Here is an 18,200-nt window from a genome sequence, read left to right as displayed (position 1 = left end):
GCTTCTCTTTGCTTACATCATGTTTCTCTCAGATGAAGTAGCAAAAACTTGGTGACAGCTTCCCTTTAACAGTTATACATAAACAGCTCTACTCAATCTCTTTCACCTTATTCTATATTGGTCTTAGAATTAGCATTCATCTTGTGGCCATTGACACTCATACAGTAGAACTTTGCTCATACCAATAATGTCATCTGAGGAATCTTCATCAGGTGGACGACTGGTCCGCCTACTCCTCCTTGTCTTTTCTGAGCCTCCCAGAGAACATGGCTCCTTTACTCTCATCTGCAGCTTTAAGACAAAACAAAAAGTAACTTCAATATTTAAATACAATTTTAATCTACTAACTTAGGCTACCTTCAGACTTCAGTTTGGAAGCATCAGGCGCGATGCGGCGAAAAATGTAAAAGCCGGATCCGGCTTTTCCCCCATAGACTAGCATTATCGCCGCATTGCGCCTGATGGCCATGCGGCGTGTCCGGCTTTTGGCGGAAACGGCAAACAATGCCTGTCCGGCGTCTGCAAAAAACGTTCCCTGCAACGTTTTTTGACAGCACTGGACTGCTTTTTTCCACTGCGCATGCCCGAAGTCTCTCTCGCCCTCTCCCTCTCCTGCACCGTCTCCGGCCTCAACAGATGATCCGGCGGGCTGCAGCTTCTACCGGATCAGGTTTGACAACTTTTCGCCGCAGCCCGCCGGATTTAAAAATCTGAAGTCTGAAAGTAGCCTTATGTGTCCACACAAGAAGCTGCATGGACGTATTTACTGACAGACTGCTAGTTCTTCATGGCAATAAACAATGCTCATTAGCGAGGAGTGAACATGCTCGGATGTGGTGTTATCCGAGTATCTTGGGTGTGCGCGAATAATATATTCGCGTCCCTGCAGCTGTTACACAGCCGCAACTCATGCGAGGATTGCCTAACTGCTGCAGGGACTCGAACATATTATTTGAGCACGCCCAAGATACTCGGATAACATCTTTTCCAAGCACGTTCGATCACCACTAATGCTCATGCAAGACCCTATTGAGACAGTCACCAAGATATTAAAGTGGTTTATATTCTATGAACACTTACTGAATATTTTGTGTTACTTCAGAAGGAAAAAATTTTCGAAATGCAATACTTAAAGGAATTGTCCCATTAGCACAACCCTTGCCTAATAATAATGTATAATTTAGGAAAGCAGTTATACTGCACAAGATATGACCTGTTGAAGCGCAATGTAAGCGCGAAACGATCGTCATTTGTATTTGCTCCATTGTTTTATCTGCCTGCTGTTGGTAATATGATGCCACAATAAAGGATATTTTTTTCACGGGATGGAATGTGCCTATCCGCTTTCTTATCTATGGATACTGCACAAGAAGACTCTGTGCAAATATATAAACTGTGTTCCAAATTATTATGAAAAAAGAGTTTAGGAGTGATAAGATTAGAATTTTTTTGTTTGTCATTTAAACTCATTGATGGTGATGTGTGTCAGGGCTCTTTATATCACTGAAAGCAATTGCAGATACCTGTGCAAATTAGTTTGGCAGGCGTGTCCAAATAAAGGCAAGACTACTTAAGAAGGCTGTTCCACATTATTAAGCAGCCTACATTTTTTGCCAAAATGGGAAAGAAAAAGGATGTGTCGGCTGCTGAGAAGCAACAAATTGTGGAGTATTTAGGTCAAGGCATGACTACAATCAACATTGCCAAGACACTTCATCGTGATCACCGCACAATCAAGAAGTATGTAGCTGATTCCCACCACACACGTGTGCGTGATGATAAGGAAAAATTGAGGACTCTTTCCAACAGGCAATTGCGTCAGGTTAAAAGAGCAGCTGCAAAAATGCCTTGTCATAGCAGCAGACAAGTTTTTGAAGCTGCTGGTGCCTCCAACGTCCCCCCGAACAACAAGATGCAGGGTCCTTCAGAGGTTTGCAGCTGTGCGTAAGCCATCCTGTCGACCACCTCTATCCACTGCACACAAGCAGAAACGGGTCCAGTGGGCCAAATGATACATGAAGACTGACTTCCAAACTGTTTTGCTCACTGATGAGCGCGTTCAACGCTCGATGGTCCAGATGGATGGAGTGGAGGATGGCGGGTTGATGGACACCCGATGAAAACACGGCTAAGGCGCCAACAAGGAGGAGGTGGAGTAATGTTTTGGGCTGGAATCATGGGGAGAGAGATTGTCGGCCCCTTTAGGGACCCTGAAGGGGTAAAGATGAACTCCATAATCTATGTGGAGTTTCTAAAACAGCACTTCCTGCCATGGTTCAAGAGGAAGAACCGTGCTTTCCGCAGCAAGATCATTTTCATGCATGATAATGCACCATCTCATGCTGCAAATAACACATCTGCATCTCTGGCTGCTATGGGCATAAAAGAGGACAAACTTATGGTGTGGCCACCATCTTCCCCTGACCTCAACCCCATTGAGAACCTCTGGAGCATCATCAAAAGGAGTGTCTATGATGGTGGGAGGCAGTTCACATCTAAGCAACAGCTCTGGGAGGGAATTCTGTCCACATGCAAAACAATTGAAGCACAAACCATCCAAAAACTGACAAATTCAATGGACGAGAGAGTTCAGAAGCTTCTTTCGAACAAGGTGTCCTATGTGCAAATGTAACATTACCTAGAATAAAGTTTTGACTTGAACTGTTTGATTTCATTTTGTAATAAGATGATAATGCTTATAATTTCACAATTGACCATTTTTTTGTTCAAAATAAAAATAAAAAGGTTGAAAACTCTGCAGTGCATAATAATTTGGAACATGCATTTTGAGTGTTTATTATTTTTAAAAATATACTGTTTTCATAGGCAGTTTGTTCAAAAACATTGCAATTATACTAGAATATTAGATGACTGGAAAATAACAATGACTGCAATTCATATAGGTAATTTAGAGAAAATATGAGGAAATATTTTTTTGCATAATAATTTGGAACAGTGTATATATATATATATATATATATATATATATATATATATATATAGTGTGTGCGTATACTGTATATATAATATTGTGTGCGCGCATGTATATATATATATATGTGTGTGCGTATATATTATATATACACACACACACATATATACACACTGTATAATATTACGGTACAATTAAATAACATGAACTTTTACAAAAAAAAAAAAAATGGCAGCAATAATGACAGACAATATTCTTCTAAAAACAATTGAGCCCTTAAAGAGTAATCCCCGTTTTAACTTTTATTTCATAAATCAATAGTACCCATGAAAAGAGAAACTTTGTAAAATATATTATCAGAGAAATCTGCTTCTTTCTCTGCCAAGACTGATCATTTCTAAAATTCTAAATTTATGGGTAAACTTTGTATTCAGTGAAGACAGAAAGTTACATAATGGAGATATTACAGTTAAGATTTCATGTAGAGGAGAGGACAGGAGAAGGGGCAGGTAAAGGCAGAACTCCTCCCTAGTCCAGTCTACATAGAGCATTATCAGTTGTAGCTCCCATCTTCTCCTGTCTCAGTAATATAATAAGCTGTCTTCAATGAAAAGAGATATTACCCATGAATTGAGAATTTTGAAAATGAATTGTCAGTCCTGGCTGAGAAAGAAGCAGATTTCTCTGATAAAATATATCAGTTACTTATTTTCACAAGTGATTTATGAAATATAATAATAATCTTTATTTATATAGCGCCAACATATTCCGCAGCGCTTTACAGTTTAACAGTTTCAAAACACAAGTTATAAGTAACAACGTTAACAATACAGGAATTAAAGTAAAATAAGACAACCCTGCTCATGAGAGCTTACAATGTACAATGAGGTGGGGAAGATACAGAGTACAGGTGTGTGTTTACATGGATGTATTTACAATGATGGGTCCAGCCAACTTGAGGGAGTGGAGGATAGATGGAGCTGGTGAAAGGGCTACACACGCACACTTTCACATATATAAATTAAAACAAAAATTAGTTTAAAGGGAATCTGTCACCCCATTTTAGCCCTATCAGCTGCCGGCACCGCCATCAGGGGCTTATCTACAGCATTCTGTAATGCTGTCCGGGTCTGATGGGTGCCCTGTTGAAGGCAGAGCAGAGTCCTGCAGTGCGTAGGTGCCGGGAGAGGTTCGGCTCCTGCGCACTGCAGTATTCTGACTCAACAGGGCAGAGCATTGCGCCTGCGCAGGAGCCACAACAGGCAGCAAAGAAGACGTCACCGTTAGAAGATGGGAGGCGCCGGACCGTACCACGACACCCATCGGACCCGGACCGCCCCTGGGTGAGTATAATATGACTCATTTTTCTTATCTTTCAGGTTACATTGGGGACTTATCTACAGCATTACAGAATGCGGTTGATAAGCCCCTGATGCCGGTAGCCGCAGCTGATAGACAAAAAAAAATTGATGACAGATTCCATGATGGATATATATGCCATGCTGATCAGGCGGGCACTGCCTGTGTGACGAGTTGCAGGATCCCATCTGACATACATGCATGAAAATTTGAGGATCGATAAGAGTTTAAACTCCTTAGAAGCAGTTGTCAGTAATGGCAATGGTAGAGTTCAGTATATCGACTCACTGGGCTACAGTCTATTGGCCAGGTTAGTGATCACCTGTGATCGCTATGTTGCAAAAGCCAAAAAAAAACTTAATTATGACGTTTTGATCATTTTTCTCATTACATCAGACTTATGAACATAACGATACCAAATATGTGCATTATTTGTTTTACTTTTAATGGAGTTAAAGGGAGGTGATTTGAATTTGTGTTTTCAAAAAACAATATAAAAAAAATGGTTTCCCCAATTTTTACTGTATTTGTTAGGTCCCTTAGGGGCCTTGAAGCATCACTTTACTATACACAGCAGTGCATCAGAACGGCTACAGTGGGGAAATAAGTATTTGATCCTTAGCTGATTTTGTAAGTTTGCCCACTGGCAAAGACATGAACAGTTTATAATTTTAAGGGTAGGTTAATTTTAACATTGAGAGAATATAAAAAATAAAATCTAGAAAATCACATTGTATAAATTAAATACATTTATCTACATTTTGCAGTGTGAAATAAGTATTTGATCCCCTACCAACCATCAAGAGTTCTGGCTCCTACAGACCAGTTAGGCGCTCTAATCAATTCATCACCTGCATTAAAGACAGCTGTCTTACATAGTCACCTTTATAAAAGACTCCTGTCCACAGACTCAATCAGTAAGACTCTAAACTCTATAACATGGGCAAGACCAAAGAGCTTTATACGGATGTCAGGGACATAATCATAGACCTGCACAAAGCTGGAATGGGTTACAAAACAATACGTAAGACGCTGGGTAAGGAGGAGACAACTGTTGGAGCAATAGTAAGAAAATGGAAGAAATACAAAATGACTGTCGAAATTAGATCAGCCTAAAACTACACGGGCGGAACTTGTTAATGTTCTCAAGGCAGCTGGGACCACAGTCACCAAGAAAACCATTGGTAACACATTACGCCGTAAAGGTTTAAAATCCTGCAGTGTCTGCAAGGTCCCCCTGCTCAAGAAGGCACATGTGCAGGCCTGTATGAAGTTTGCCAATGAACACCTGGATGATTCTGTGAGTGATTGGGAGAAGGTGCTGTAGTCAGATGAGACAAAAATTGAGGTCTTTAGCATTATCTCAACTCGCCGTGTTTGGAGGAATAGAGATGCTGCCTATGACCCAAAGAACACCGTCCCCACTGTCAAGCATGGAGGTGGAAACATTATCTTTTGGGGGTGTTTCTCTGCTAAGGGCACAGGACTACTTCACCGCATCAAAGGGCCATGTACTTTGAAATCCTGAGTGAACACCTCCTTCCCTCCACAGGACATTAAAAATGGATTGTGGCTGGGTCTTCCAGCAAGACAATGACCTAAAACATACAGCCAAGGCAACAAAGGAGTGGCTCAAAAAGAAGCACATCAAGGTCAAGGAGTGGTCTAGCCAGTCTCAAGACCTTAATCCCACAGAAAACTTATGGAGGGAGTTGAAGCTCCGAGTTGCCAAGCGTCAGCCTCAAAATCTTAATGTTTAGAGATGATCTGCAAAGAGGAGTGGACCAAAATTCCTCTTGACATGTGCGCAAACCTACAAAAAAGTCTGACTGCTGAAAGTCACGATCTCCTATAATAGCCAGCTAAACGCTGAATTTCACAAAAGAAACTTCATGACAAGCACGGAGATCATCAGCAGACCACCAGCTGTCATAGACAGGGCCGGTTTTAGACAAATTGTGGCCCTAGGCAAAATTCAAAATGGGGCCCCAGAGTCTGAAATATTGCACTAACAACAGCATTACAGTCAATTAAGTGAATTGAAGGGAGTTTTGAGCTAGTAGCAACATGTTTAAGCGCCAAGACTCACTAATAACAAAGACAACATTTCTGTCCAAGGAGGGGACCATACATACCAGGATAGGGATGAGGAGGCCATTCATACCAAGAAAGGGATACGGGGCCATGCATACCAGCATGGGGATAAGGAGCCACTGAGGGGCCATGCATCTCAGGATGGGGGGGGATGAGGGGGGCCATGCATCTCAGCATGGGTGATGAGGCGTCCATGCATCCCAAGATGGGGGGGATGAGGCATCCATGCATCCCAAGATGGGGGGGGATGAGGCGACCATGCATCCCAGGATTGAGGATGAGGCGACCATGCATCCCAGGATGGGGGACAAGGGGACCATGCATACCAGGATGGGGGATGAGGAGACCATGAATACCAGGATCGGGGGATGAGGAAACCATGTTAGTACAGAATGGACCACACTTTTTGCTTCACTTTTTCATATTGTCCTCCTTTAAAACCTGGGGACAAAACTACAATATGAGGACCTGGATGGGGACATGACTACAATATGGGGACATGACTACAATGTGAGAACCTGGATGGTGACATATCTACAATATTGGGACCTGGCAGGGGACATAAATATAATATGGGGACATAACTATTGTTATGTGCTACAGAACCACTCAGCACCCAGAATATGTTGTGCAGTTATATGTATGTATAATAGGTTCTATGTGAGATGCATGTCCCTAATGCATCAGCCCACAGGCTGCGCCCCTGGGCAGAGGGGACACGATATTCTCCTTTTGTCTGCCCTCCCCCCACCTTTGTAATTCCCACAGTAAACATCAGCAGGCTCCGGCCACCTGCGGCTTTTGTAATGCATGTCTGGCCTGCCGCTTTTCTATTGGCCTGCCCTCTGTATCTTTGTGATATATTCTGTGTCCTGTGAGTAAAGTGTTGTCAGACTGGAAATACGTGGAGAAGCAGTGATCTTTTATATGCGCCCATGTAACCAAGGAATTCCAGCCAGCGTCATTCATTCAGACTCCAGCCAACGCAGAGCGGACCTCCGAAAACATGGGGTGGTACTGAAAGAGGTACTCCAGCTTGGTAGACCCCGTTACACTGGTGGCAGCGGTGGGATATGATACAACTTCTACAGGAGGAAAGGAATGAATGGAAAATAACTACCAGAAGTTAAAGAGGACTACATTAAAAGATCTGGTGGAAGCCCGAGGGTTGATCGCCAGCAACAAAACAAAAGCGGATTTGATAGCAGCCATCATGGAACACGACAGTGCAGTGCCCCCCCAATGTGAATGTGGAGGAGACCGAATTCCAGAGGGAGGTAAAGAACAGACTGGCGTTCTATGGCCCAAACCCTGCAGTAGAGATCATACGAGAGGTGATGGCTGATGTGCGTACTAATCTGAAGGAAAAGATGGCCGAGCGGACCAGGAGAGAGCTAGCCAAGATGGAGATGGCAGAGCGGACCAAAGTGGAGCTGGCCAAGATGGAGATGGCAGAGCGGAGAGAGGAGAGTCAGCGAGCAGGGGGAGCTCTGGCCTTCGACCAGGTACCTTCAACAGAAAGCCACAAAGAGATCCAGTATAACGCCTTCCAACAGTTGGGGGAGGCAGAGGAAGACATTGATGGCTTTCTGCAGGACTTTGAGCGGCAGTGTGCCCTTCATCAAGTGAAGCCGAAGGAACGGGTTCAGATTCTGGCCAGCAAGCTGACAGGCCGGGCAGCGGACGCCTATCGCACGGTACCTGATGAGGACTGTATGGAATATGAGCGGATCAAAGAAGTGATCTTGGCCCGGTATGCGCTGACACCAGAGGCATACCGCCAAAAGTTCCGCGGACTTATAAAACGTGTAACCGATACCCACGCTGAATGGGCCTGTAAATTACGGCGGTCACTGCTACAGTGGGTACAAGGGAGCCAAGCAACCACTAAGGAGGATGTCCTCCAGCTCTTCCTGTTAGAACGATTCTTTAATGGACTAAACCCCGAGACACAGGAATGGCTTCGGGACAGGCGGCCAACGGCTCTTGAGGAAGCCGCTCGTCTGGCAGATGAACATCATGATGCCAGGAGGCTGCAGTTGTCCGGATCAAAGGTGGTCACTAGGGGCCCGCCCATGGACCTGGAGGGCCCCAAACCACCGAAGATTGTAGGGGGACCAGCTAGAAACCCGACCTACCACAGTCCCCCTGGGGCGCGATGCCACACCAGTCGTCAGCTGGGCCACCTGCAAAGACAATGTCCCAACCGGACTCAGTATACCCAGTGGCCAAAGGCGGGAACAGCTACCTTCAGCCGGGCTGCTGTACACTGCTACCAAGGCGAAGCTGACCCGGCATTGGGGGCTACGACTAACCAAGGGGTGGAAGAGATGGAGGAAGAGCTGCATGAAGTAGACCTCGTGCAGGCAGCCCGGGCATATAATCGACAACAGCATCGACAGGTCGTGTGGGTTAATGGGAAACGTATGCAGGGATTAAGAGAGTCTGGGGCAACTTTGACCCTTGTAAAGCCTCATCTCGTCCGGGACCAAGAGAAGACGGACCGGACAGTGGCAGTCCGTGTAGCAGGGGGAGCTATACATCGACTGCCCACTGCCAGGATTCACCTGAACTGGGGAGTCGGGGATGGCCTTGTTGAGGTCGGCTTGATGGAGGATTTGCCTGCCGACGTCTTGCTGGGAAATGACTTGGGGCCCATGTTGTCTGCATTCTCGGTGGCCCCTCTGGCTGAGACCTATCCTGTGACCACCCGGAGACAAGCTCGAGCTGCGGAGGCGGAATCACACTCAGAGGAGGCTCAGGTAAGACATCCCAGCCCTACACGTATTCCCATAGCCAGACACATTTCTTGGGCCACCCCAGATGAATTTAAGAGGGAGATACTTGAGGATCCTTCATTAGAGGGATATCGTGGGAAGGCACAGGAGGGGAGAGGAGTACTGGAAGGGGAACAGTTTGTATGGAAGCAGGGACTCCTCTACCGGATCACAGAGCAGCACCACACAGGGACGAGCCCCACTATAAAACAACAGCTGGTAGTTCCCAAGAACTATAGGCAGGAGTTACTGCGAATCTCTCATGATATACCCTTGGCCGGGCACTTCGGCATCAGTCGCACCAGGCATCGTCTGACACAAAACTTCTTTTGGCCGGGTGTAACCTATGATGTTCGTCAGTACTGCCAGACCTGTGACAGTTGCCAACGCATTGGCAAGAGGGGGGGATCGATGCAAGGCCAAATTACGCCCCCTCCCCATTGTGGAGGAACCATTTAGCTGAGTAGCAGTCGATCTGATAGGGCCGTTAGCCAAACCCAGTCCGTCCGGGAAAAGGTATATATTGACAGTGGTAGATTATGCCACACGGTATCCAGAGGCGGTTGCGTTACCTAACATACTGGCAGAGACGTGGCGGCCGCCCTGCTCCAGGTTTTCTCACGGGTTGGATTTCCCCGGGAGATTATCTCGGACCAGGGTACCCAGTTTACAGCAGAGGTGACCAACCAACTGTGGAAGCTGTGCGGCGTAAAGTCCATTAGAAACGCCCCGTACCACCCGCAAACCAATGGGTTGTGTGAACGCTTTAACGGGACATTAAAACAGCTCATTTGGACTTTTACTAGGACCTACAGGGACTGGGAGAAATTCTTGCCACACCTCCTGTTTGCCTATCGGGAGGTGCCCCAAGAATCCACGGGGTTCTCCCCGTTCGAGCTGGTATATGGGAGACGGGTAAGGGGACCCCTAGACTTAGTGCTGGAACACTGGGAGGGGGAGGGCCTCATAGAAGGGGTACCTATTGTACCCTATGTGCTGGAATTCCGGGACCGCCTACAGGAGCTGACCCAGGTTGTACGTGAGAACCTGCAGGCGACCCAGCGGCGCCAGCACGTATGGTACACTTTGGAAATAGGACAGAAGGTCCTGGTGTTAGAGCCCACTAAGCAGAATAAGTTTCAAGCTGCATGGCAGGGGCCCTACCAGGTAGTGGGGAAAATAGCCGACACAACCTATAATGTCGCCGATTGTGATGACCCAAGGGTTATCCGCATGTTCCACGCGAATATGATGAAACCCTACCGGGAGCGCCGTGAAGAGGTAGTGGCCATCTGTGCACCTGAAGCAGAGGATTTACCTGGACTTCCCTTGCCGGATGTCTTAGGGGAAAGGACTCAGTCTAAAACATGGGACCAGGTACACTTGGCTGAAGACCTAGGCCCCCGGGAGAGACAGCAGGCGGAGGCGTTGTTGAGGCTGCGACAGAGGATGTTTTCAGAGAGACCGGGGTACACTCGCCTGGCACAACACAAGGTTGAGAACCAGGATCAGACCCCCTACGACAAAACCCCTTCCGTGTCCCTGAGTCTGTACGAGAGGGGATGCGATAAGAGATACAAGAGATGCTGTGTTTAGGGGTCATTGAAGAGTCAGATAGTCCCTGGGCATCCCCGTAGTGTTAGTGCCCAAGAAGGATGGGACTACACTGTTTTGTGTAGACTATCGTAAGCTCAATGCGAAAACAGTGACAGATGCATACCCCATGCCGCGTGTGGATGAGTTGTTAGACCGGCTGGCGGGGGCAAAGTATCTGACCACCATCGATCTATGCAAAGGCTACTGGCAAATTCCCCTTAGTCCTGACGCTATTCCCAAGTCGGCATTTGTCACCCCGTTCGGCTTATTCCAGTTTCGAGTTATGCCATTCGGGATGAAGAATGTCCCGGCGACCTTCCAAAGGCTGGCTGACCGGCTTCTGGATGGTCTCCAGGACTATGCTTGTGCCTACCTGGACGACATCGCCATCTACAGTGCGACATGGGAAGAGCATCTAAATCACCTAGAGACAGTATTGGACAGGATCCACCAGGCCGGAATCACCCTGAACCCAAATAAGTGTCACGTGGGCAAAGCAGAGGTTCAGTATTTAGGGCATTGGGTGGGAAGTGGGAAACAGCGACCAGAACCAGCCAAGATTGAGGCCATAGCCAAATGGCCCATCCCACGCACTAAAACCCAGGTCATGGCGTTTCTAGGGACAGCGGGGTATTACAGGAAATTCGTTCTCAATTACAGCAGCGTAGCCAAGCCCCTCACTGATCTGACCCATAAGAACCAACCCCGCCAGGTAACCTGGACCTCAGAGTGTGAGGAAGCCTTCCGCCAACTAAAGGACACCCTCACCAATACCCCTGTATTGGCTGCACCCGATCCAACTAAACGTTTCCTGGTTCACACAGACGCTCCTATGTTTGGATTGGGGGCAGTACTGAGCCAAGTCGGGCCGGACGGCCAAGAACACCTGGTAGCTTAACTGAGTCGGAAACTAGTGCCCGGTGAAGCTATGCGGCCATCGAGGAGTGCCTGGCGGGAGTCCCAGAAGACTGGAGAAGAGCAAAGAGGAAAGGTTGCAGGATTTGGGAATGTTTAGTTTGCAAAAGAGAAGACTGAGAGGAGACTTAATAGCTGTCTACAAATATCTAAAGGGCTGTCACATTGTAGAAGGATCAACTTTATTCTCATTTGCACAAGGAAAGACTAGAAGCAATGGGATGAAAGTGAATGGGAGGAGACACAGATTAGATATTAGAAAAAACTTTTTGACAGTTAGAGTGATCAATGAGTGGAACAAGCTGCCACGAGAAGTGGTGAGTTCTCCTTCAATGGAAGTCTTCAAAGGCTGGACAGACATCTGACTGGGATGATTTAGCGAATCCTGCTTTGAGCAGGGGGTTGGACCAGATGGCCCAGGAGGTCCCTTCCAACTCTACGATTCTATGATTCTAGTATGGGCACTCAAGAAGTTGCAACCATATTTGTATGGACGACAGTTTTCCCTCCTAACGGACCATAATCCCCTAGTCTGGCTTAATCAGGTCTCTGGAGACAACGCCAGATTGCTGTGGTGGAGTTTAGCCCTACAACCTCTGGACTTTACCATCCACTACAGACCCGGCAAACAAAACGGTAACGCCAATGGACTAAGTCAACAAACGGAACTTGTACCAACCCCGTAAACTTCGATCATCCCCAAACCGATCCGTTGAGGATCAGACTGTGTATGCCGATCGCGTCGCTGAAAAGGGGGAGCCGTAGTACGTGCTACAGAACCACTCAGCACCCAGAATATGTTGTGCAGTTATATGTATGTATAATAGGTTCTATGTGAGATGCATGTCCCTAATGCATCAGCCCACAGGCTGCGCCCCTGGGCAGAGGGGACATGATATTCTCCTTTTGTCCGCCCTCCCCCCACCTTTGTAATTCCAACAGTAAACATCGGCAGGCTCCGGCCACCTGCGGCTTTTGTAATGCATGTCTGGCCTGCCGCTTTTCTATTGGCCTGCCCTCTGTATCTGTGTGATATATTCTGTGTCCTGTGAGTAAAGTGTTGTCAGACTGGAAATACGTGGAGAAGCAGTGATCTTTTATATGCGCCCATATAACCAAGGAATTCCAGCCAGCGTCATTCATTCAGACTCCAGCCAACGCAGAGCGGACCTCCGAAAACACGGGGTGGTACTGAAAGAGGTACTCCAGCTTGGTAGACCCCGTGAGTAAAGTGTTGTCAGACTGGAAATACGTGGAGAAGCAGTGATCTTTTATATGCGCCCATGTAACCAAGGAATTTCAGCCAGCGTCATTCATTCAGACTCCAGCCAACGCAGAGCGGACCTCCGAAAACACGGGGTGGTACTGAAAGAGGTACTCCAGCTTGGTAGACCCCGTTACCGCTATGAGTGCACATCTATAATAACCCAAGCTCTAAAGAAATGTAAAAATGTTCAAAATGTGTGCAGAAAAAAAAATGGTATCACTAAAAATGTCACTTTGTCCTTCAAAGAATGCAGTCCCCCCAAGTTCAAATTTTTTTCTATATGCGGCCCATATACCCACGAGAGTTTGAGACCCCTGGTGTAATAGGAGGTTAGCCAAGCACTGTGCTCAGCAAGCTCTGGGGCTCCCATTAAGAATGAATGGAGTGGTATTGCACATGATCCATCTCTGCTCCATTCACCTGGGGCTCTCCAGAGCCCTGATTCTTGGGATCGGTGTGGGCCTTGGCAGTTGAACCCCAGCCCGAAGTTCTGAAAATCATCCTGTGAATAAGTGATATCTTCTAATCTTGAGAACCCCCCCCTCAACAGTGTTGTCTGGGCTAAATATAATATAACATGGCGGCTCGGATTCACTAGAAATAATTAAAGGGAGTCTGTCACCCCATTTTAGCCCTATCAGCTGCCGGCACCGCCATCAGGGGCTTATCTACAGCATTCAGTAATGCTGTAGATAAGCCCCCCCCGATGTAACCTCATAGATAAGAAAAACAAGTTAGATTATACTCACTCGGGGATCCGGTCCAGTCCGATGGGTGTTGCGGTCCGGTTCGGCGCCTCCCATCTTCATACAATGCCATACTCCTTCTTACTTCTGCCCCGGCTCTGGCGTACTTTCTCTGCCCTGTTGAGGGCAGAGTAAAATACTGCAGTGTGCAGGTGCCGGACCTCTCTGACCTTTCCCGGCACCTGCGCACTGCAGTACTTTACTCTGCCCTCAACAGGGCAAATAAAGTACACCTGCACTGCGGCAAAAGTAAGAAGGAGGACGTCAACGTATGAAGATGGGAGGCGCCGGAGCAGACCGCGACACCCACCGCCCCCGCCCCCGGTAAGTATAATCTAACTTGTTTTTCCTCATCTTTCAGGTTACATCGGGGGCTTATCTACAGCATTACAGAATGCTGTATATAAGCCCCTGATGGCGGTGCCGGCAGCTAATTGTCACCCCATTTTAGCCCTATCAGCTGCCTATATACTTACCGGAGGCGGGTGTCGCGGTCCGCTCCGGCGCCTCCCATCTGCATACGATGACGTCCTCCTTCTTACTTCTGCCGTGGCGCAGGTGCAGGCGTACTTTATTTGCCCTGTTGAGGGCAGAGTAAAGTACTGCAGTGCGCAGGCCCCGGGAAAGGTCAGAGAGGTCCGGTAACCTGCGCACTGCAGTACTTTACTCTGCCCTCAACAGGGCAGAGAAAGTACGCCTGCGCCGGATCCGCGGCAGAAGTATGAAGGAGGACGGCATCGTATGAAGATGGGAGGCGCCGAACCGGACCGCGACACCTATCAGAACGGACCGGATCCCCGGGTGAGTATAATCTAACTTGTTTTTCTTATCTATCAGGTTACATCGGGGGGGTTGGGTCTTATCTATAGAATTACAGAATGCTGTAGATAAGCCCCTGATGGTGGTGCCGGCAGCTGATAGGGCTAAAATGGGGTGAGAGATTCCCATTAAATGATACCTGCTGTCACTCATCAGGATCCTGTGGTGTGCATTGGCATCAGGAGTGATGACGTTACTTTGATCTTTGACCACAGGACCACTGCATTCTGTAATAAGCTGCAGCAGTCAGGTGACTAGAGCAGAGCGCAATTATGAAAACATACGATGATAGATAGTACAAGTCACCTGACTGATGCAGCTTATGGGCTCGCTCACATTAGCGTATAATATGGCCGAGTGCTAGGTGGTTTTATTGGATAACACTCCACCTAAAGCTATACTGTGGGGGAGTGCAGACTTGCATAAGAAGACAACTGCAGTGTGCTGCAAGTGGCTCTTCAAGTCTGACCATAGGCGCCTACAGTGGGTACGGAAAGTATTCAGACCCCTTTCAATTTTTCACTCTTTGTTTCATTGCAGCCATTTGGTAAATTCAAAAAAGTTCATTTTTTTCTCATTAATGTACACTCTGCACCCTATATTGACTGAAAAAAAGACGGAAATGTAGAAATTTTCGCAAATTTATTATTTGTCGAAGCAAATGTCATAAGGGTCACGTGGAAGCCCAACGCGTCAAAGCCACAAAGTGCCTGAAGAAGCCACTTTGTGGCGACACGCGTCAGGCTTCCACGCGATCCTTCTGACATTTGCCCTGACAATCTGGCCTATAAGCATGCTCTGCGTACTTAACTTGCGGCACTGCGGAGCTGTGGGTAAGTGATTGTCCCCTTGTGTGCCTTGGCAAACCAGCTCTGGGATCTTCTCCAGGCTTTATATAGTCTCAAGTTATTTGATAGTTCTTCTCTCCTTCGTAGATGTATATTTGCCTCTACCTATACTCTCTGCCTGTATGTGCAGCCATATTTAACACCATTTTGCTCGCTTTTTATCACATACGTGATTGATGTATTCCTAGTTTGGGTTGCCTCATATTGGCGTTTATAGATGGGAGTTATTCTCACAGAATGTTCCTACCTCGGACTATTAAGCACGTGACCTTATAGCGGCAACTACAAATGTGTGTATTTATGGCCAATGAAGCTTTTTTCTGGGTGCCAAAGTTATTAACCTACAAAGACCAGAGTGTTTGGGATTATTGGTATTATCAAAGATATAGACACTTGTTTTGCACATATAAATAGTATGGTGCATTTTTGTCTTTAGTGCCTGTTTCCTGTAATGGCTGCATTTTTCTAGACTGTTAAGTGTTTTTTTACTTTTTTGGTATTTTTGTATATTTCAATAATAAAAATATCATTTACATGGTGGTCCTTATCTGTTGGCATGTTTCTTTCTTTGCTGTGCAGGAAACAATGGGTAAGTGCAAAAACGCAACAAAAAACGCAGGTATCAGGTTTTGCTCCGTTTTGGGTGCAAAAACCTTAACGAAGATGCAGCATGATTTCGTGGGGGGCACTAAACTTTATTAGCGCGCACACTAGACAATAAAAACGCAGTAAAACCTGTTTTTTGTAAGCAGCTTTTTTTTTTTTTTTTTTACTGCCGAGAGCCGGTTTTGCCTACAGAAAAAAAAAACATAGCAAAAATGTAATGTGTGAACATAGCCTTACAGTGAAGAAAAGCCATACACTTCTCTGAACAGGATCTAGGAGGCGGAAATGGGTGTTGCCTGCATGTAACACTAAATATCTGAACTTACACTTAGGTCCAAACACTGAATACAAGTTTCCTGACCCAAACTTGATAGCCTTATATGTGTTAGAAGCTGTGAAGTTCATGTCAGGAGACCCAACGGCCGGGCTGAACAATACCTTCTGTGTGTCCGTGATCCTAAGGCTGTGTGCCCACGTAGCGATTTTTAAGCGTTTTTGCCGCGATTTTCGGAGTGAAAACGTTTAAAAATCGTGTACAGAATGCCCCCCATGCATTCCTATGGCATTCCGCACATGCTGTGCTAATGCTGTGCTTTTTTCTGTGGCGGAATCGCATCGCGGAAAAAAAATCGCAGCATGCTCATTCTTTTGTGCGGAATCGCAAAGAATTGCCGCGATTCCGCACCCATAGGAATGCATGAGACTCGCTTACTTCCCGCATGTGGCTATGCCCACCATGAGGGAAGTTAAGCGTCTCATGTGCAGTTGGTACCCACGGTGTGGAGGAGAGGAGACTGTCCTCCAGGCCCTGGGTACCATACCCCTGTAAAAAAAAGAATAAAAAAATCGGTGTATATTTACCTTCCGATGTCCTGCGCTGCATTCCCGGCCTAGCGTTCCCAGTAATGCCTTGCGGCAAGGCCCTGTGATGACGTGGTCTCGCGAGATCGCTATAGCAACGCGAGACTACGTCATCACTGGTCTCGCAAGGCATCGCTGGGAATGCTGAGGCCCGGGATGGCAGCGCGGGACGTCGGAAGGTAAATATACCCCGACTTTTTATTTTTTTATCATTTTTAACATTTTATCTTTTACTATTGAGGCCGCATAGGCGGCCTCAATAGTAAAAAGCTGCTCACACTTGTCAAACACTATGTTTGACGAGTGTGACCAACCTGTCAATCACTTTCCAAGCGATGCTTCAAATCGCTTGGAAAGTGCTTGAGAAAATCCCGGCAAAATCGCGAACAGAATCGCGGTAAAATCGCGGTGAAATCGCGCGGGAAAAAAACGTGTGATTCTGGGAAGGAGTCCGGTTTTCAGTGTGCGTTTTAAAACGCTACGTGGGCCCATAGCCTAAGAGTGATGGTGACCAGGTCTTCCTCTGGGTGCACTCTGTACGCGGCCTGAAAGAGTTCTCAAACTGTAAAAAGCGGCTACGCACCGTGCAATGTAACCCTGACTTGCTGCTCATATGTTCAGGTCTTCAGCTTCTTTTAACAGTTTCTAAAGACAAGTGGGTACAATAAGTTTCATGATCGTTGTTCTGGCGTCTTCAAGTTCTGCTTCTTAAAAACCGCTCGCTATTTTATACGACACAAACTTTAAAAAAAAAAAAGAGGGAAAACTGTTGGCAAAGAAGTTGCAAAAAAACAACTGAAAAGATGCAAAAAAAAAAAAAAAAAGGAAAAAAAAAGGATTCGGGAAAAATAAGCACCAGCATCTCCCGAGGGTTCTTAAGGGCTGAGGTGGGCACATACGCACCTTCTGCCCACGGTGACGCTAAATGGCCAGGAATGGGTGGGCACGGATTTACAGGTGAAGGGGCCTAAAGGGCAGACTGGCAAAGATGGAGGCAAAACTACAGCACAGGTCTGAGGCAATGCAAAGTCCCCCTGGGAGTACAGCTGCAGAGTATAGGCGTCAGGCCACCACAGCCTAGAATGAGCCGCTATGGCATTCCTGCCCCCCAGAACCTCTGGTGGTCTCATAACCAGCAGCAGGTGAGTGGCACAGCGCCTACTTACAGCACAGCAGTCCGCTCCAGGCTGTGTACCGCCGCCACCCACGTGTATCCCGAGGAAGCGTCCACACTGCAGCATAACACCGCTACGGAAGCCGGGAGGAGCCGCCTCACACTGCAGCTGATGGATTTAGCTTTGACATTTCCTTCTCTGTGATAATAATAGCAGTGCTCGGTATGGACAGGCGTCCACGGTAACAAGTCACTGTGCAGCGGGG

At 46.9% G+C, this 18,200-nt stretch overlaps 1 protein-coding gene across 3 annotated transcripts in view; it reads right to left on the bottom strand.

The window, feature by feature from the left end:
- The window catches only part of USP45 (ubiquitin specific peptidase 45), a 234,746-nt gene extending 216,554 nt beyond the window's left edge, over positions 1 to 18,192 (bottom strand). Inside the window, exons 1-3 of one of the 3 annotated variants that reach the window (XM_073589507.1) lie at positions 17,987 to 18,192; positions 17,404 to 17,561; positions 183 to 291 (exon numbers count right to left, since the gene is read on the bottom strand). In XM_073589507.1, coding sequence (XP_073445608.1) covers positions 183 to 291; positions 17,404 to 17,433 — 139 coding nt within the window. In that variant the 5' untranslated portion in view covers positions 17,434 to 17,561; positions 17,987 to 18,192. The remainder of the gene's footprint in view (positions 1 to 182; positions 292 to 17,403; positions 17,562 to 17,986) is intronic. The other 2 variants (XM_073589508.1, XM_073589506.1) reach the window with 2 other exon arrangements.
- Between the last annotated feature and the right edge of the window lie 8 nt (positions 18,193 to 18,200).

This window comes from Dendrobates tinctorius, unplaced genomic scaffold, assembly GCF_039654945.1.
Source record: "Dendrobates tinctorius isolate UK_male_01 unplaced genomic scaffold, ASM3965494v1 ptg000111l, whole genome shotgun sequence".
Taxonomy (NCBI): domain Eukaryota; kingdom Metazoa; phylum Chordata; class Amphibia; order Anura; family Dendrobatidae; genus Dendrobates; species Dendrobates tinctorius.
The sequence above is the reverse complement of the archived record's forward strand: the minus strand, read 5'-3'. Positions and strand labels throughout refer to the sequence as shown.